The following is a 16,715-nucleotide window of genomic DNA, read 5'->3' on the forward strand; positions in this document are numbered from 1 at the left end:
ATTCCCCACAAAGGTGGACTACAAACCGTCAGGAACAGTATCCCCGATAATGTCAAGGTAAACCTGGTGGCTGAACTTTGTGACTTTGTCCTCACCCATAACTATTTCACATTTGGGGACAATGTATACCTTCAAATCAGCAGCACTGCAATGGGTACCCACATGGCCCCACAATATGCCAACATTTTTATGGCTGACTTAGAACAACATTTCCTCAGCTCTCAACCCCTAATGCCCGTACTCTACTTCCACTACACTGATGACATCATCATCTGGACCCATGGAAAAGAAGCCCTTGAGGAATTCCACCATGATTTTAACAATTTCCATCCCACCATCAACCTCAGCCTGGACCAGTCCACACAAGAGATCCACTTCCTGGACACTACAGTGCTAATAAGTGATGGTCACATAAACACCACTCTATACTGGAAACCTACTGACAACTATATTTAGCTACATGCCTCCAGTTTTCATCCAGACCACACCACATGATCCATTGTCTACAGCCAAGCTCTATGATACAACCGCATTTGCTCCAAACCCTCAGACAGAGACAAATACCTACAAGATCTCTATCATGCATTTCTACAACTACAATACCTACTACAGGACAGGCCCAACAAAGAAAAGAACAGAACGCAACTAGCCATCACCTTCAGCCCCCAACTAAAACCTCTCCAGCGCATCATCAAGGATCTACAACCTATCCTGAAGGACGACCCATCACTCTCACAGATCTTGGGAGACAGACCACTCCTTGCTTAAAGACAGCCCCCAACCTGAAGCAAATACGGACCAGCAACCACACAACAAAAACACTAATCCAGGAACCTATCCTTGCAACAAAGCCTGTTGCCAACTCGTCCACATATCTATTCAGAGGACACCATCATAGGGCCTTATCACATCAGCCACACTATCAGAGGCTTGTTCACCTGCACATCTACCAATGTGATATATGCCTGCAATGCCCCTCTGCAATGTACAGTGGTCAAACTGGACAGTCTCTACGTAAAAGAATAAATGGACACAAATCAGACGTCAAGAATTATAACATTCAAAAACCAGTTGGAGAACACTTCAATCTTTCTGGTCACTCGATTACAGACCTAAAAGTCGCAATTCTTTAACAAAAAAACTTTAAAAACAGACTCCAACGAACGACTGCTGAATTGGAATTAATTTGCAAACTGGACACTATTAAATTAGGCTTGAATAAAGACTGGGAGTGGATGGGTCATTACACAAAGTAAAACTATTTCCCCATGTTCATTTTCCCCCCCCGTATTGTTCCTCACACGTTCTTGTCAACTGCTGGAAATGGCGCGCCTTGATTATCACTACAAAAGGGGTTTTGTTTTGTTTTGTTTTTTCCCTGTCCTGCTGGTAATAGCTCACCTTACCTGATCTAATAGCTAATTACCTAATAGCTTACCTTACCTTACTCTCGTTACAGTGTGTATGGTACACCCCATTGTTTCATGTTCTCTGTATATATAAAATCTCCCCCCTTTATTTTCCACTGCATGCATCCGATGAAGTGAGCTGTAGCTCACAAAAGGTTATGCTCTAAAAAATTTGTTAGTCTCCAAGGTACCACAAGTACTCCTTTTCTTTTTGCGGATACAGACTAACATGGCTGCTACTCTGAAACCTGTCAAAAATCCATTACTGTGCATATGTCCGCATGCTCAAACACAGTACCAGAACTATTTGCATACATGGTGATGTGGTCTCATGTGTGAGATTGATATGGAGCTGTAAACTTTTTAATTTTATTATTTTCACAATTTGCTGTCAGACATTGAGTTTTCCGATTTGAACTGGAAGAGGGAGAGATTGCTCGACCATAGGGCAAGCAGATTTCACACTCAAACCTTTACGCGACTTTTAATATTTCTTAATCATTAAAACCATTTTCATAGCAAGAGAGGATCAATTGCATAACACATTCCTTTTAGAGGCCCTGATGCAGCAGAGCACTTAAGCACATATTGAGACCACAGCCTATCATGCTGACCAATATTGTCTCAATCTTTCCTTGTGTTCCCATCTGTCTGTCTATCAGCCTGTTGTCTTATATTTTACATTGTAAGTTCCTTGTGGTAACAATCACCTTTTTGTCTTGTGTTTGTGTAGCATCTAGCACAGTGGGACCCTGGCCAAGTCATTGATAAAAATATTGAATAATATCTGTCCTGGGTCAGTACTGTTCAATATTTTCAGTAATTATTTGGCTAATGGAGTGGAGACTGTGCTTATAAAATTTGTGGGTGACTCCAAACTGGGAGGTTTCAGAGTAGCAGCCGTGTTAGTCTGTATTCGCAAAAAGAAAAGGAGTACTTGTGGCACCTTAGAGACTAACAAATTTATTAGAGCATAAGCTTTCGTGAGCTACAGCTCACTTCATCGGATGCATTTGGTGGAAACAAATGCATCCGATGAAGTGAGCTGTAGCTCACGAAAGCTTATGCTCTAATAAATTTGTTAGTCTCTAAGGTGCCACAAGTACTCCTTTTCTTTTTCCAAACTGGGAGTGACTTTGAAGGACAGGATTAAAATTCAAAATGATCATAGCAAATTTGTCTGAAGTCCGCAAGATGAAATTCTGGGATGTATTGACTGGAGTGTTCTATGTAAGACACTGGAGGTAATTGTCCCACTCTGCTCTGCACTGGTGAGGCCTCAGCTAGAGTGCTGTGTCCAGTTCTTGGCACCATACTCTAAGAAAGATGTGCACAAACTGGAGAAAGTCCAAAGGAGAGCAACAAAAATGATAAAAAGTTTAGAAAACTTGACCTGTGAGGAAAGGTTAATAAAAACTGGACATGTTTAGTCTTGAGAAAATAAAAATGAGAGGGGAATTGATCAATGTTAAAATACATTAAGGGCTGTTATAAAGAGGATTTGTGCAATTGTTCTCCACCTCCACTGGCTGTAGGCCAAGAGGTAACAGGCTTAATCTGTAGCAAGGGAGATTTAGGTTAGATGTTAGGAAAACCTTTCTAACTATAAAGATAGTTTAAGCACTGGAATAGCTTCCAAGGGAGATTATGGAATCCTCGTCATCCAGTGTTTCTCAAACTGGGGTCCGAACCCGAAAGGGAGTCGCAAGCATATTCTGGGAGGTTGCGGTATTGCCACCCTTACTTCTGCGCTGTTGCTGGTGGCGGCGCTGCCTTGAGAGCTAGATGGCATGGTGGGGGGGCGGTCATCACAACCTGAAATATTTTCAAAGGGGGTCCCAACAAAAAAAACTTTGAGGACCCCTGACCAACACTTGTCAGGCATTGTCAGGATGGAATAGATGAGCTCTGTGTCCCTTCCAGCCCTACATTTCTATGACTAGTGCACCTAGGTGCTGCCACAATACAAATAATAATTAATCATAATAATTTACTTTAATCATGTGATTAGTCGCAGAGGAAGGTTTTATTTTCCTAGAGAACTGTGTGCTATTAGGAGGAATTAATATCTTTTAAACAAGTAGAAATCTTCCATTCCTTAGAAACCTACATAGTCTGATGTGTATGCTTTCTACTTTTAGTTTCCTGATGTTTGTAACTCAGAAGGAAATCTTGCTAATATTTTTGTCTCTTCCAGGCTGTTGTTTGGTGGGAGTTCTGGTTTTTTGAGGATGGATGTAGAGTTTTGATTCAGCAAGGCACTTGCATGGCCCTGACTTAAAGCATGTGAAAAAATGAGGCCCATGCTTAAGTACAGGAGCAGGGGAAGCTTCCTAAAAGTGGGGGGGCCCACCAGTACCTGAACCATGCCGCTCCCCCCCCGCGTCCTCTCTTCTACCTGAGCCCCTGCCCCGGTGCTGCCTCTTCCCCACAAGACCCTGCCTCCCACTCACTCAATCTCTGCCCCTTTCCCCCTCACCCCCTCCGTAGCTCACTCCTATGGCTGGTAAAAAGTGGGAAGGCATCGCCCTCCCACTTTTAAAGGTGGTGGGGCCATGGTCCCTTGTCAGCCCCTGTTCCGGCATCCCTGCTTAAGTATCTTTACTGAATTGGGGCCTAGATGACTGTGAGTGTAGTGGTAAGCCTCTCGTTCATGGCGACTTTATTTTCATGTAATGCAAACTCTGTGAATGACTCCCTCTTGTTTAACAGGGGCGGTGTTTGTTTGCCAGTGGCAGTCCATTCGAGCATGTGGTTTTGAAAGATGGACGATCCTTCAAACCAGGCCAGGGAAACAATGCCTATATTTTTCCAGGTAGTATAGAGAATTCTGTTCTTCCACTTTAAGATTAGATTATTTCACAGTTGTTACTAATATTGCAGCATTGCCTAGAGACCTCAGTCAGGACTGGGGCTCCGTTGTACAGGCACACAGTAAGAGACCTTCCCAGCCCTGAAGAGCTTTGTCTAGTTTAAGACAAGATTAAAGTGAGTACAGTAAATAAATGGGGGCCATTAAGGATACGTGATACTCGACAAGGACGAATGATTAGAGTACATGGTGACATAGGCTGTTTGTGTGCACAATTAGCAGCAGGTTTCAGTTTGATTACTTTTTAGAAATACAAATAACCAAGGCATATTATTGTTTTTTGGCAGGGAGGGGGGGACTTTCGTAAAGATGCTGTTCTTCTAATGACTTTTGCACAGATAATACTGCAAAGAGGCATCATGGGATTCCCCCTCAAAGTTACACATTCTGGTATATTATAGGACACCAGTAACTAGTCTTAAGAACTTGTGTTTTAACATTCAATTTAAATGAACGTATGAATCAAGAGTTTTGCTCATTAATGCAAAAAAATCCAGTGCAGCACTTGAGTGTTCCACCGTCTGTCTGTGCTTATGTAGCAAAATTAGTACTTCTCTCTCTCCTATGCTATGACTCTATTGGCACTTGACAGAGGAGGTTAAAAAAATCATATCCATAAATCTGAAACACTTTTTTTTTTATGACTTGTCTGCATTTTTTGCACCATGTCAATGATGGGGCTGCACATTAAAAATGATTTAATCATAATATTATCAATAATTGTATTATAGGTGTGGCTTTGGCTGTAATCCTCAGCGGTGTTCGGCATATTAGTGATAAGGTCTTCCTTGAGGCTGCAAAGGTATGTGTTCAAACATAGATGATGGCTTTTGAAAGGCGAAATCAGTGTCTTTGACATGATGGTCTGAGTTGGACTGATCAAAAATTTTCCACTGAAATGGTTTTTCAGTAGAAAATTGGGTTTTGATTATCAATATTTTTGTGGGAAATGTCTGCTCATGACAAAAATTTTATTTTTTAAATATTGCAATTTGTAAATGTAGCTGCAGTGCCTCATGGGAATTGTAGTTTGGTTACCTTGTGTTCCCATTCTCCTCTATGGGCTGTGCTCTCTGGCTGGACTATGTCTCTTGTGCTGCACCATAGCCAGGGATTCTGATGATGCACCATGTCCCTTCTCCAAAAGGGGAGGTGATGATGAATCATGGGAGATCAGTGAGGGAGGTTGGCCTGTGGAGGAGAATGGACACATGAGGCACTGCAGCAGCATTTCCAAATCAAAATATTTAACGTTTGGCCAAAATACTTTGGTTTGCGAATTTCCAATAGAAAAAATAAATTTTCCACAGAGGTAGGGGAGAACCACATTTATTGACCAGCTCTAGGGTTGATGTTCTTTTATCTCCCTACGTTGCCATGTGCAGTCCAACTTTATGGACTTGATTTGCCAGCAGGAGCCTCTGCACTTTAGGCCGGGAAAATGATCCATAAGATGGTTGGATGATGTTACTGGGAGAATTTGTAACCAGGGCTTTTTAGTGTTGCCCGAGGGGAGAGCAGCTACAAGACAGAACAAAGGTAGAAAGGAAAAAAGCCTTAAACCCTGAAATACAGTATGTGTGATTTTTATTGTGTGTTTTTTCTTTTTTATTGCAAACAAAGCGGCTCCATCCAATCTTTGTTGTAATTTCTGTTTCGTTCATCCATCACCTTCTGCAGCTTCTTTTGTCTGTCTGTTTGCTTTTCCATCTCCCCCTCTCCTTTTTATATTTACTTATTTATGTTTTATTTGGAGGTGAGTGGAATGATGGGATCCATCATTCTGTGCGTCCATGTTAAATGGGTCAACCCTGCAGTGCAGTGGCTCCCTTGTAACTTACCTGTTTACTGTCATTAACATTGAAATGTTGACACTTCAGCAAAGAAAATCTGACTTCAGCTGAGATGCTAAAAAAATCTAATAATAAGAGAGAGGCTTGTTGCTTTGGACACAGATTGCAGCATGCATCTTTATAGTAATTTTTGAGGCTTTGGCTGACTTATACCATGCACTTTTATATGTATTTCAGGTAAGCTGTACCAGTAAGAACTCACAAACACATTCCTCTGTTTGCAGCTTAGTGATGCATTGCCTCCTGAGAAGGGTCAATAAATTGTTAATATTTGTTTTTAATACAGGCATTGACAGATCAGTTAACTAATGAGGAACTTTCCCAAGGCAGACTTTATCCACCATTGTCCAACATCAAAGAAGTTTCTATTTGCATTGCTGTTAAAGTAAGTGGATAGCATTGGCCTATGCTAAAAGATACTGTACATTATATAAACTTCCCAAGCTCTATAGCATGATATTTGGGACAAAAAAAGAACAGACTAATGTTCAGGCTATTGATAAAAGTGCAAAGTACTACACTTAGGAAGGAAAAATCAACTGCATAAATATAAAATGGGAAATAAGTGACTAGGCAGCAGTATTGCTGAAAAGGATCTGGGGATTAAAGAGGATCACAAATTGAATATGAGCCAACAATGTGATACTATATTCCAGAATGACATTTTTTGCAATAGTAACGAGTGTGGTATGTGAGACATAAGAGATAGATGTCCTACTCTGCTCTGCACTGGTGAGGCCTCAGCTGGAGTTTTATGCCAGTTTTGGTCATTGCACTTTTAAAAAGATGTTAACAAATTAAAGAGTCCAGAAGAGAGCAACAGAATAAGAGGTTTAGAAAACCTGACCTATGAGAAAAGGTCAAAAGAAGTGAGAGGGCTGAGAGTGGGCCTGGTAAGTCTTCAAATATGTAACAGGTTGTTATAAAGTGGACAGCGATCAATGGTTCTCCAAGTCCATTGAGGATAGGACAAAAAGTAGTCTGCTTAGTTTGCAGCAAGTTTAGAGTCAGTTTAGGTTGCATATTAGCAAAAACTTCTAATAATAATGACAGTTAAGCAATGGAATAGGTTATCTAGGGAGATTGTGGAATCCCACATCAATGGAGGTTTTTAAGAACAGGTTAGACAAACATTTGTCGGGAAGGCTTAAGTATACTTAATCCTGTCCAGTGCAGTGTGATGAAAAGACCTCTTGAGGTCCCTGCTAGACCTACATTTTTATGATTCTGCTATAATAAGGGAGATTTGTGAAATATTAGTTTATTTATATGCTGGTAATGATCACTAGTCAAAACTTTGTTCCTTTGATTTTTTTGACATCATTCCAGTTCTAGGTCCCTTAAAAGATTCTGGTCCTTATTTCTAAAGTCCTTAAAGAACTAGAATGTTTCTTCCTCTATCATAACCTATTGTAGTTCTGCCTGTAAGGGTTTTCTAGCTTTTGAAGCCCAGATTTGAACTCATGGGAACAGAGTAGTCTCGGTCAAGGGCCACCAGCTATGGAACTCATTGACACCAGAAGTCAAAATGAGGCTAAGCTATACACCCTTTAGGTCATATTGCACTATTTTTTTTCAGCATGCCTTTGCCTAATTTATGAGTTGCAGAGTGGTCCCATAAGTAACTGGCTTTAATTTGAGACAAAGAGGATAGTTTGTCATTCTCCTAGATGGTGTTGATGCTTTATGTAGCTCGTGGCTTCATGGGTGCCAAAGAAGTATGCATAATGATACTTTATCTGAATGTTAGATTTTGCCTTATGGCTGCATTCAGTGTGTGTTCCTAACTCAGCTGAAAGGATGCAAAGAAAAATACTTGATTATTGTGTATCAAACATTCTTTAGAGCAGTTAATCCCACTGCATAAGATGTCAAAAGTATTGTAGCAATCTTTTTAGTATACAAGATCTTCTGGAATTGCTAATGAGAGAGAGAGAGAATAAAAGTGCCACTTCTTGTATCAAAAAACCAAATTTATTCTCCACTTTGAAAAGAACAGAGGTATTAAGGGCCAAATCCTTCCCTCATCTGCACTTCCCTAGGGAGCAGGGATAGTGGCATGTGTGTCTTGTGCTCCTCGAATTTTCCCTACCAGGCCAGGAGCTCAGGGGAAGGAGCCAAGCTGGGTGAGCATTCTGCTGCCTTCCAGAAGTAGAGTGCACCCAGACCAGCACATTGCACATCCTGCAGGTCTGTAGCATATACACGAATGATCTGGGGAGCTGGCCATTACTTCTTGGCTGCCTACCATGCCTTCTTAGGGACTTTGAGCATCAGCCAATACATAAACCAGGCCCCCTTTTTACACTCTCTTGTGAACACTAGAATGAGACCCTGCCCTTTTCCTTGCATAGGGGATACTTGTAATAATGGGAGGTAAACAAAAAATCAGAAATGTGATTTTTTTATTTGACACTATCTACTACCCTCAACCAAGCGTTTTTTAATACGTGTAATTTCACTAGCTTAGCTGAAGTTCTGTTCTGTTTTACAAGTATATCATCCAAAAAAGTATTAACAGGCACAAACTGTACATTGATTTAACTTTTCAGGTTATGGAATTTATGTACGCAAACAACATGGCTTTCCATTACCCTGAACCTGCAGACAAGAACCAATATATACAATCAAAGGTTTGGAGCTACGAATACGAATCCTTCATGCCAGATGTGTACGACTGGCCTCTGTCTACGGCAAAGCCATCTGAAATGCACTGACATACAAAAGATCGCACTCCTCGGGTGCTGTCTTCTACTCTGCAGGGAATTCTTTTCAGACCAATTTATGATAATGACTTTTGCAACTTGTAACTTATTTTTCCTCATTTTGTTGTCTCCCCTCTACCCCCTCATTTTCCTGCGTGACAGATTTTCCCATAAGAATCTGATAAACTGTATTGGTGATGACTCACATCACATGAAAGATACAGCTGTCCAAAATTAATTTAAATGACAGTAATGCTGTAACTCAAGTTTAGAGCCCTCCTCACAGAATTTTTAAATAGTGTTTTAGCCATAGACAAATGATGATGATGAACTGTATCTCTCCATCTCATCATTGCTGATTGCCAAGATATTTGCTTTTTAATAAGAAGTCTTCTGTCTAGTTCCTTCATAGTCATCACAAACAATGAATTGTGGCATCACAGAAAGAATCTGTCAAGAAAAAAAGGCCAAATATATCCAAATGGAAGATTCTGTTCCATCTGCAGAACAAAGCTACTTGTGTCCAGGTTTCTATGCTTCATTCAACCACCCTGTTCAATGGTCGTGCTTTGTAAATTCTTGGCTGTGGGGAGGCCAGTGTTGTGTGCACATTTGAAATTTGCAACAATATTTGTACTCTACAGTTTAATTGTTGTATGGAATTTATTATTAGAAAAAATTGTGAATTAGTTTGAAAAATTATTCTTGAAAAGTCTGAAAATAATCACATCATAGTGTTTTTTTATCTAAGCAAAAGAAGGTAAACTATTGCAGATTATTCTACTTTTTGGGGTGCAGTTTATAAAGCAGTCTACAGAATCCTTTATAGTGAGTTGTGGAAGCTACAGGTGGTTCAATTTAGCTGCAGAACTCAGAAATTGTCTGCCAAAAGATTTTGGTTTGATTTGTTTTTAAGTTTCTGTTACTTCAAGAAAACCTCTCAGCATTGTGTTCTTTCTAGAACTTGCATCCTTTGTTTTCATGTGAGGAGTTTGTAGAGCCGGGTGACACATCACTGACCAAAAGTGACTCCAAAACAGATCTACTTGGTGCTTTGAACAAAGATTTTCCCTCTTTTTCTTCTTTTTTCTGTTACTGTTAAAGCTGGAACAGTGGGTGCTGCAGGCAGCTGTTAATATGTGCACTTCCAGTGGTTTGACTGCATGTTTCCTGCAGTCTTCACTTGATAGACTCCCAGTAGCTCAGTGTGAATAGAAGACTCAAAGTCTGACTTTCAAAAGTTTTCAGTCGATCCCTTGTTCCTCTTCAAGCCACAGAATGTGAATTTAATTTAATTTCTATCAAGTTACTCCATATGAAATCAGAAGTTGTGGCCAGATCATTGCTAGATTAGTTCTTTTTTTCTCATTGATTCATTCAGGCTTAGCCTTCTGTTGCATTAAAGGCCCTAAATTTGATGTGGGAATTGTTGTTTGGATTCCTTCTCGTTTTCTCCCCATCTACCGTCTGAGTGAAATCCAGTTCTCTACGTTAGAAGACACAGAATGTGGCTATTGTGGTTGTCTGTGACGTTGTTAAAACCATCCCCAACAGAGAAGGGATAACATAAGACTAGACAAAGGGTACAGTGTGCTTTACTGGAGTTTTGCTGTGTCAAGAAACAATGGCAGAAATAAATACCTCTTCTGGCTGAACTGACAGGCTAGAAGCCAAGATCCAGATACATGAATAAATTTACTGAGGTTATATCCATGGCAAACAAACGCATAGCAGGAAGCACAGTCACCATGTCCCCTTGAAGAGGGTGCAGAGTATTGCTCACTCTGTTATGGTTTTAAAATAAACATGGATGGATTGATTGTTTTAATCTTTAAGAGCAAAAAGTGAGAGGAAGAAAAGTAGAGTTTGCAGTGGATTTTAACTAGGTGAGGCGAGAAGGCTGAGATTTGGAAAAATTACTTGACAATATACTGAGGTTTTGGTAAAACACGGAGTGTGGAGGTGGCTCTAAATTCTACATTGTTGTGTGTTTTGTGAATTATGAGGTTCGCAATTTATATATCTATAAAAAAGACCAACACACACATGACGTGTGTTTTTTTGTTTTTGTTTTGTTTTGTTGTTTTTTTACAAAGAATGCCTTTTCATCTATTTTTGCGATGCTTGCTTTCTAGTATATTTATAAGTTAATTTAATCTTGAATCTTATTCTGGGATCATTATTTATTTAGTACAGAAAATAACTACCAGGTCTTCTGAAAACTCAAATCTCATCAAAGCATGAATTGAGAATGAGTTATTTGTGTGTAAGTGGAACTCTGCATCATTGTATTAAAGTAAATGTGCAACAAACATTTCACCACTTCTTCCAGTGAAAATGTGAATTTAACAAAGAAAAAAATAAGCACTCCATATGTTGCCCGCATGGCATGGCATGTGTTGAAGAGGAGTTTTCTGTATTCTGGGTCAGCAACGATTGCAGAGACTGTGTGCTCAGCCATTGGGGGAAGGTTGTGACTAAACAGAAACATACATAGTTCCATTTAGGGCCTTATTTCTCAGAAGAGCTGAGCAGCCACAGTTTAAAGTCAATGGGAACTGTAGATACTCTGCACTTCTGAAAATTAGGCCCTTCAAGAGTGACATTGACTGACCGTAGTAGGCGGTTGTCCTAGGCTGTAAGGGTAGCAGCTGATACTGTCAGCCAAAACATGGGAAAAAAATTGGCAGGGACTTCTAATAAAGGTGTGGACCAGGTTTCCTGTTTTCACAAAACATACTCTGTTTTCTTGCTTTCCTTCATCTGTAGGAGCCAAGAGCATTACGATGCTCAAAAGTGACTAGTAGTGGCATTGACCAGCTGTGAATGTTTTTGTAACTTTGTCTGAGATACAAGAAGCTACTGAAAAGGAGAGGAGGGAGCATAGCTCTCCTGTCTGAGTCTGTCCTTGATCTATAACTGAAACAGAAGACATATTTAAAATACAGTTGTTCCCTGATCTGGGTACAGAATGCTTCAAAGTTCTAATGTAGGTAGGATCTGACTATGTCTCTGCAGCTGGGTAAGGATCATAGAAGTCCAGGGTTTTAACTTGGTTACTAGTACACAGATCTCATCTAACTTGCAACTTTTAACTTGACCAGGTTTTGTTCAGTTATCGCTGGATCATAACTAGGGCCTAAGATTATACATATAATTTACCACCACTGGGTTTTCTGTTAGTGACTGAGATATACCAGCTCAGGTAATCCTACTTTGGATGCACTTCATTCTTTTTTATTAGTTTTAAATACATGCTGAAAGGGATGAGAGAGATTCTATGCATTATCATATTTAATAAGTTCATTCAAACTGCCTAAGAGCATTAATTAAACTATTGAAAATTCACTGATCTGTCATCCAGAAAGGAAACCCCATAGTGTTCAGCTTCATATTTTAACATAATTCTGATTTTGCTTTCAGCCATTATCAAGGGTAGTTATACGCAGTTATCAATAAAGGAAATGATCTTAATCCAAAGGAAAAAAATTATCACTGGTGTTGCGTTCTATAGCCCTGAGTTGTGCAAAATAGGCATATACTTCTCTTTAAAAATCATTGCTTAGGGCCTGATCATGTCTTCAATCTGCATACGCTCCCAGTGACTTGTGCACACAGAACAAATGCTTTAACTCTCCTCCACTCCCTGTCTTATACAACGTTAAGCACTTCTGACATGGTGCTGAGGATCCTAAGCACCCATTAAAGGCAATGGAGCTGAGGGTGCTGAGCCCTGTCCAGGACTGGTCCCAGTTGTGTTCCCATTCACATCAATGGGACCAGTATCGGTTCTTTAGAGAACAAAGGAGGGAAACATCTGTGTTACAAGTGAAAGGAATATGCACTTAAAAAGGGGGGGGGGGGCTAAGAGAACATGGCCTAACTTCACAAAATATACATGTTTGCAGTGGTGTTTGTAGCTGAGTTGGTTCCAGGATATTAATGAGACAAGGTGGATGAGGTAATATCTTTTTTGGACCAACTTCTGCTGGTGAAAGAGACATGTTTTCGAGGTTACACAGAGCACTTCAGACCTGAAGAAGAGCTCTGTGTAGCTTGAACAGAAGCTGGTCCAATAAAAGATATTACCTCACCCACTTTGTCTCCTGAAAAAATGCATTTGAAAGCTTTGTATATTTTATATTACTTTTGGCTAACAACTGTGCGTTAAAGCCCAATGTTGTATCTGGTTAATACAAAAGTGTAACTTGCCACATACATTTGTTTAGACATATTAGGGTGTTCCATGATGTTCCATGCATTTTACAAGCTTTAATGGGAAAATGTTGCAAGTGAAGTATCATTTCACCCGCATCAGTATTTAATTTGTTTGCCCCAAGCAGATGAATTTGTTCTTTGTACTTTTTCTAGCAGGTTTTTATCACTAACTCTTTTAGTGTGAAAATGTAATGAAGGGACAAAGGACAAGGGCTCCTTTTTACTAAACAGTAGTAAGGAATATTACTGTGAGAGAATTGGATTATTGCCAAGTTAACAGTGGCATCATTGCTGTCATACAGATACAACCATGTATCTCAGCTCAGACTGGATGTAACCTAGGCACAGAGGCAACTATCTCCTTTCATTTAGGGCCTGGGCTAGGTCCTACTACCATTTACTTTATTAGGGCAGGATCAAGCTCTTAATATCATTTCATTTTGTCATCTAGCAGTCTTTTAGGTATGAAATGTGAGAATAAAAAAATTCAGACTCTAATAGTCTCATGATTGTAAATGATACACCGAAGTTTACAAATCATATTGCTCTGTTTTTTATATAATGCCCACAATGGCCACAAATGCTGTATAAGAACTTTCACAACATCAGTCCTGCACGTTACATCTATTTATCGTATGATGAATGCTGGAGAAAGGGAAATCATCTAACTAGCAAATAATTATTGATTGAACATACAAAAACAGATCTGGGCATTAATGCCAAACCAGTAGCATCTCCAGCTGAATGCTGTTGTAACATGCCTCTGGTAGAAGAGTCATCTGTCTATATCTATGTATTTGTCCATCTTGACCTATCTAGGTACTTCTAACATTCATGTCTCCATAATATCTCAGTGCCTACAAATGGTCAGGATGGCACATATGGGACCACCCCAGCTGCTGTTACCTTCTGAAGCACAGTGTTTGGTGCCGATTTAAAACCTATGTTAATGGCAGCTGTTTGACTTGCTAGCTGTCCAAACCCTCTGCACCTATGTAAGTATTGGAGGGAATTTAGCATATTGTGTACAGATGTCTTTACATGCAGTTCTCTTCTGAAAAATGACTAAGAATGGCCTCATGAGGTTTCATATTTATCTCTCTGACACCAAAATAAATGTGCTCAGTGTACAGGTAGAAAGTTGTTTTTTTCTAACTACCAGTCCATGTGCACACAGCCAGGGAGCTTAGAGTCACCTCTTCTTGTCCATGATCTTCAAGTCTAATAAAGCGTCTGCTGGGGGAATTGTGTCTTCATGTTCAACTGTGAACTCGCATTGCCTTCAACAGGCTTGTACAGGTGTAGCTGACTGGAACTTTTGTACCAGTTGTGTTGCTGATACATACAATGGAATAGAATCCAGCTCATTTTCTCTTAGCTCCATTGGCTGTGGTGGACCAGCAGGCACAAAAACCATTAAAAAAAATAAAAAGTTACTATTCAGAGTCAGCTCTGCTGAACATACACATGAACTGGATTTAATGAGTAAGAAAATGTCATCTTTACATTCAACAAAAGTTTCAGACTTTAGTGGGAGCCACATGTTTCCAGCAGCTTTAAAATCAGGCCTGAGGTGTCCAAAGTTGTGCACCCAAACAGACACAAAATAGTGAACATTTCTGAAAACTTCAGACAAAAATTGCTCCTTAAAGTGTATTTCTAATGAGTCTGGATGATTGTAGAGTGCACTTTGGGAATGAGAAAGGTCCCTTCTATTTTAGTTTTGAGGGAAGGGGGAGAAGTCTCCCATTATATTGGAAACTACCTTCTTGTAAACTAATCAGTAAAATTAACTGAGGCAGTTTTAAAACATTTTTAGTATTAAAAGATCTAGGCAAATTCAGCAGGTCTCATTTATCCTTACTGAAGCAAAACTCCCATTGACTTCAATAAGGAGTTTTACTTGCATAACCTTCCTGATTTTCCTGTTTTTTAGAGCCTGATTCTGCACAATTGAAATCAGGAGGAGTTTTATCATTGGTTTCAATGGGAGCAGGGATCAAGGCCTCTCATGGAGCACAAATCATTGTGTTTATATAGGCATCAATCTTTTTTTCAGAATTTTGCTCATCTGTCCTTAAAGAAGTTCCTTTATAATAAAAATGGAAATCAGAATTACTCTCCACACTAGGGTTACCATACATTCAGGTTTTCCCCATACATGACCTCTTTTTTGGTCCACTGATCTCCATCCGGGCAGATGTTTGAAATACGAACAAATGTCTGATTTTTCCTTGCTCATCCTTTTTTCAACATCAGTTCTGGTAGAACTGCAATTCCTGGCGTGCCGTAATAGTGACATGCATGTTTACTGGTTTGCCACCCTCTGTGCTGCTGCTGGTGGTGGCGCTGCCTTCAGAGCTGGGCAGCCAGAGAGTGGTGACTGCTGTTCAAGTGCCTAGCTCTGAAGGCAGTGCTGCCACCAGCAGCAGCATAGAAGTAAGGCTGGCATGGTATTGACTGTTGAGTTCCTCAAAGGGATCCTGCTTGTACAGTACAACTTCAGGCACACATCTTGCAATCAGCCAGTGCTGAGAAAGATATGCTCTACAGAGGAATAAGCATGGGCAAAGCAGGAAGAAGGCAGTAGAAGAGTGCAGGTAAAAAGGTACATTTAAATTTGATTTACATTTATTTTTGAGGCTATTACACTTATTTATAAATGTTAGATATTCAAAGTAAAAGAAACTGTACTCTTTCCCCTGGTAGTGTCCTCTATTTTGGAATTTAACATATGGTAACCTTACTCCAGACTACACACAGTAGATCTGCCTGCTTTTCTGGAATAAAATAAATAGCAAAATTAACTGTTGTCTATTTCAAACAGGAGGTAAAGAAATCACTCTACAGTGGGAGTTCTTGTGTGAACAATTCTAGTCTAGACAAAGGGAATCTTTAGGATGTCAAATTCAGTCTAGGATTTGATTGATTTCAGGAGGGTCAACTGAAACAAAAATTGTGTTGAAATGTGAATTTTCTTTTTTCTCCTTTTATAATATTGTAACTGTACTGAGATGTGTGTTCTGGTCTATTTTCTTAGTAAAATGCCTTTTCCTTTGCCCAAATTATGCTTGATTCTGTTTTATTCTTAATGTATCTGCTCAATATACAGCACTTTCCAAAAATGATACTAAATTGCTTGAGAGAAACTTGCATTTTTACTCTGTTATAATGGATTTCAGTGCTAGTGTAAGTGCCCAACAACTAATGTTGTCCTACAGCAGGTCCTGTGCTAGTATCACCCATACAGCTATGTCAATGCCTCTCAATCCTGACCTACAATATTTTTTATTCCAGGCCCAGGTGACTCGTAGACATTTTTAGAACATTTAATGTACCTAATCATACATGTCAACCACTGCAGTCACATCAGCACAGGTAAACATTATGTAATTACTGATGGTTTATCCATCCAAATAATACTTAGGTCCAAACCTGCTCAGCTTTGAAAAGTTGGATAGCAGCAAGCTTGCTTAAATTAGTAACATTGTTCTTCAGATATCCAGCTGCTACCCACCTTGTTTTGATCCCATTAATGAATTCATCATGGGGTGCAACTGTACATAAACAGTATCAAAAATGTTTTGAAGCACTGTTCACCCTGACCTTAGTGTCAGGGATCTTTACTGGTTTTATAAAATAGCTGTATTTAAAATCC

At 39.6% G+C, this 16,715-nt stretch overlaps 1 protein-coding gene across 3 annotated transcripts in view; it reads left to right on the top strand.

Annotated features, from left to right (window-relative positions):
• ME2 (malic enzyme 2) overlaps positions 1-10,862 on the top strand; it is a 45,599-nt gene extending 34,737 nt beyond the window's left edge. For all 3 annotated transcript variants that reach the window (XM_038402587.2, XM_043514982.1, XM_043514983.1), the window contains 4 exons: positions 4,122-4,224; positions 5,013-5,083; positions 6,421-6,519; positions 8,687-10,862. In XM_038402587.2, the coding sequence (XP_038258515.1) occupies positions 4,122-4,224; positions 5,013-5,083; positions 6,421-6,519; positions 8,687-8,851 (438 nt within the window). In that variant the 3' untranslated portion in view covers positions 8,852-10,862. The remainder of the gene's footprint in view (positions 1-4,121; positions 4,225-5,012; positions 5,084-6,420; positions 6,520-8,686) is intronic.
• Positions 10,863-16,715: the final 5,853 nt, after the last annotated feature.

This window comes from Dermochelys coriacea, chromosome 5 (genome assembly GCF_009764565.3).
Source record: "Dermochelys coriacea isolate rDerCor1 chromosome 5, rDerCor1.pri.v4, whole genome shotgun sequence".
Lineage (NCBI taxonomy): Eukaryota > Metazoa > Chordata > Testudines > Dermochelyidae > Dermochelys > Dermochelys coriacea.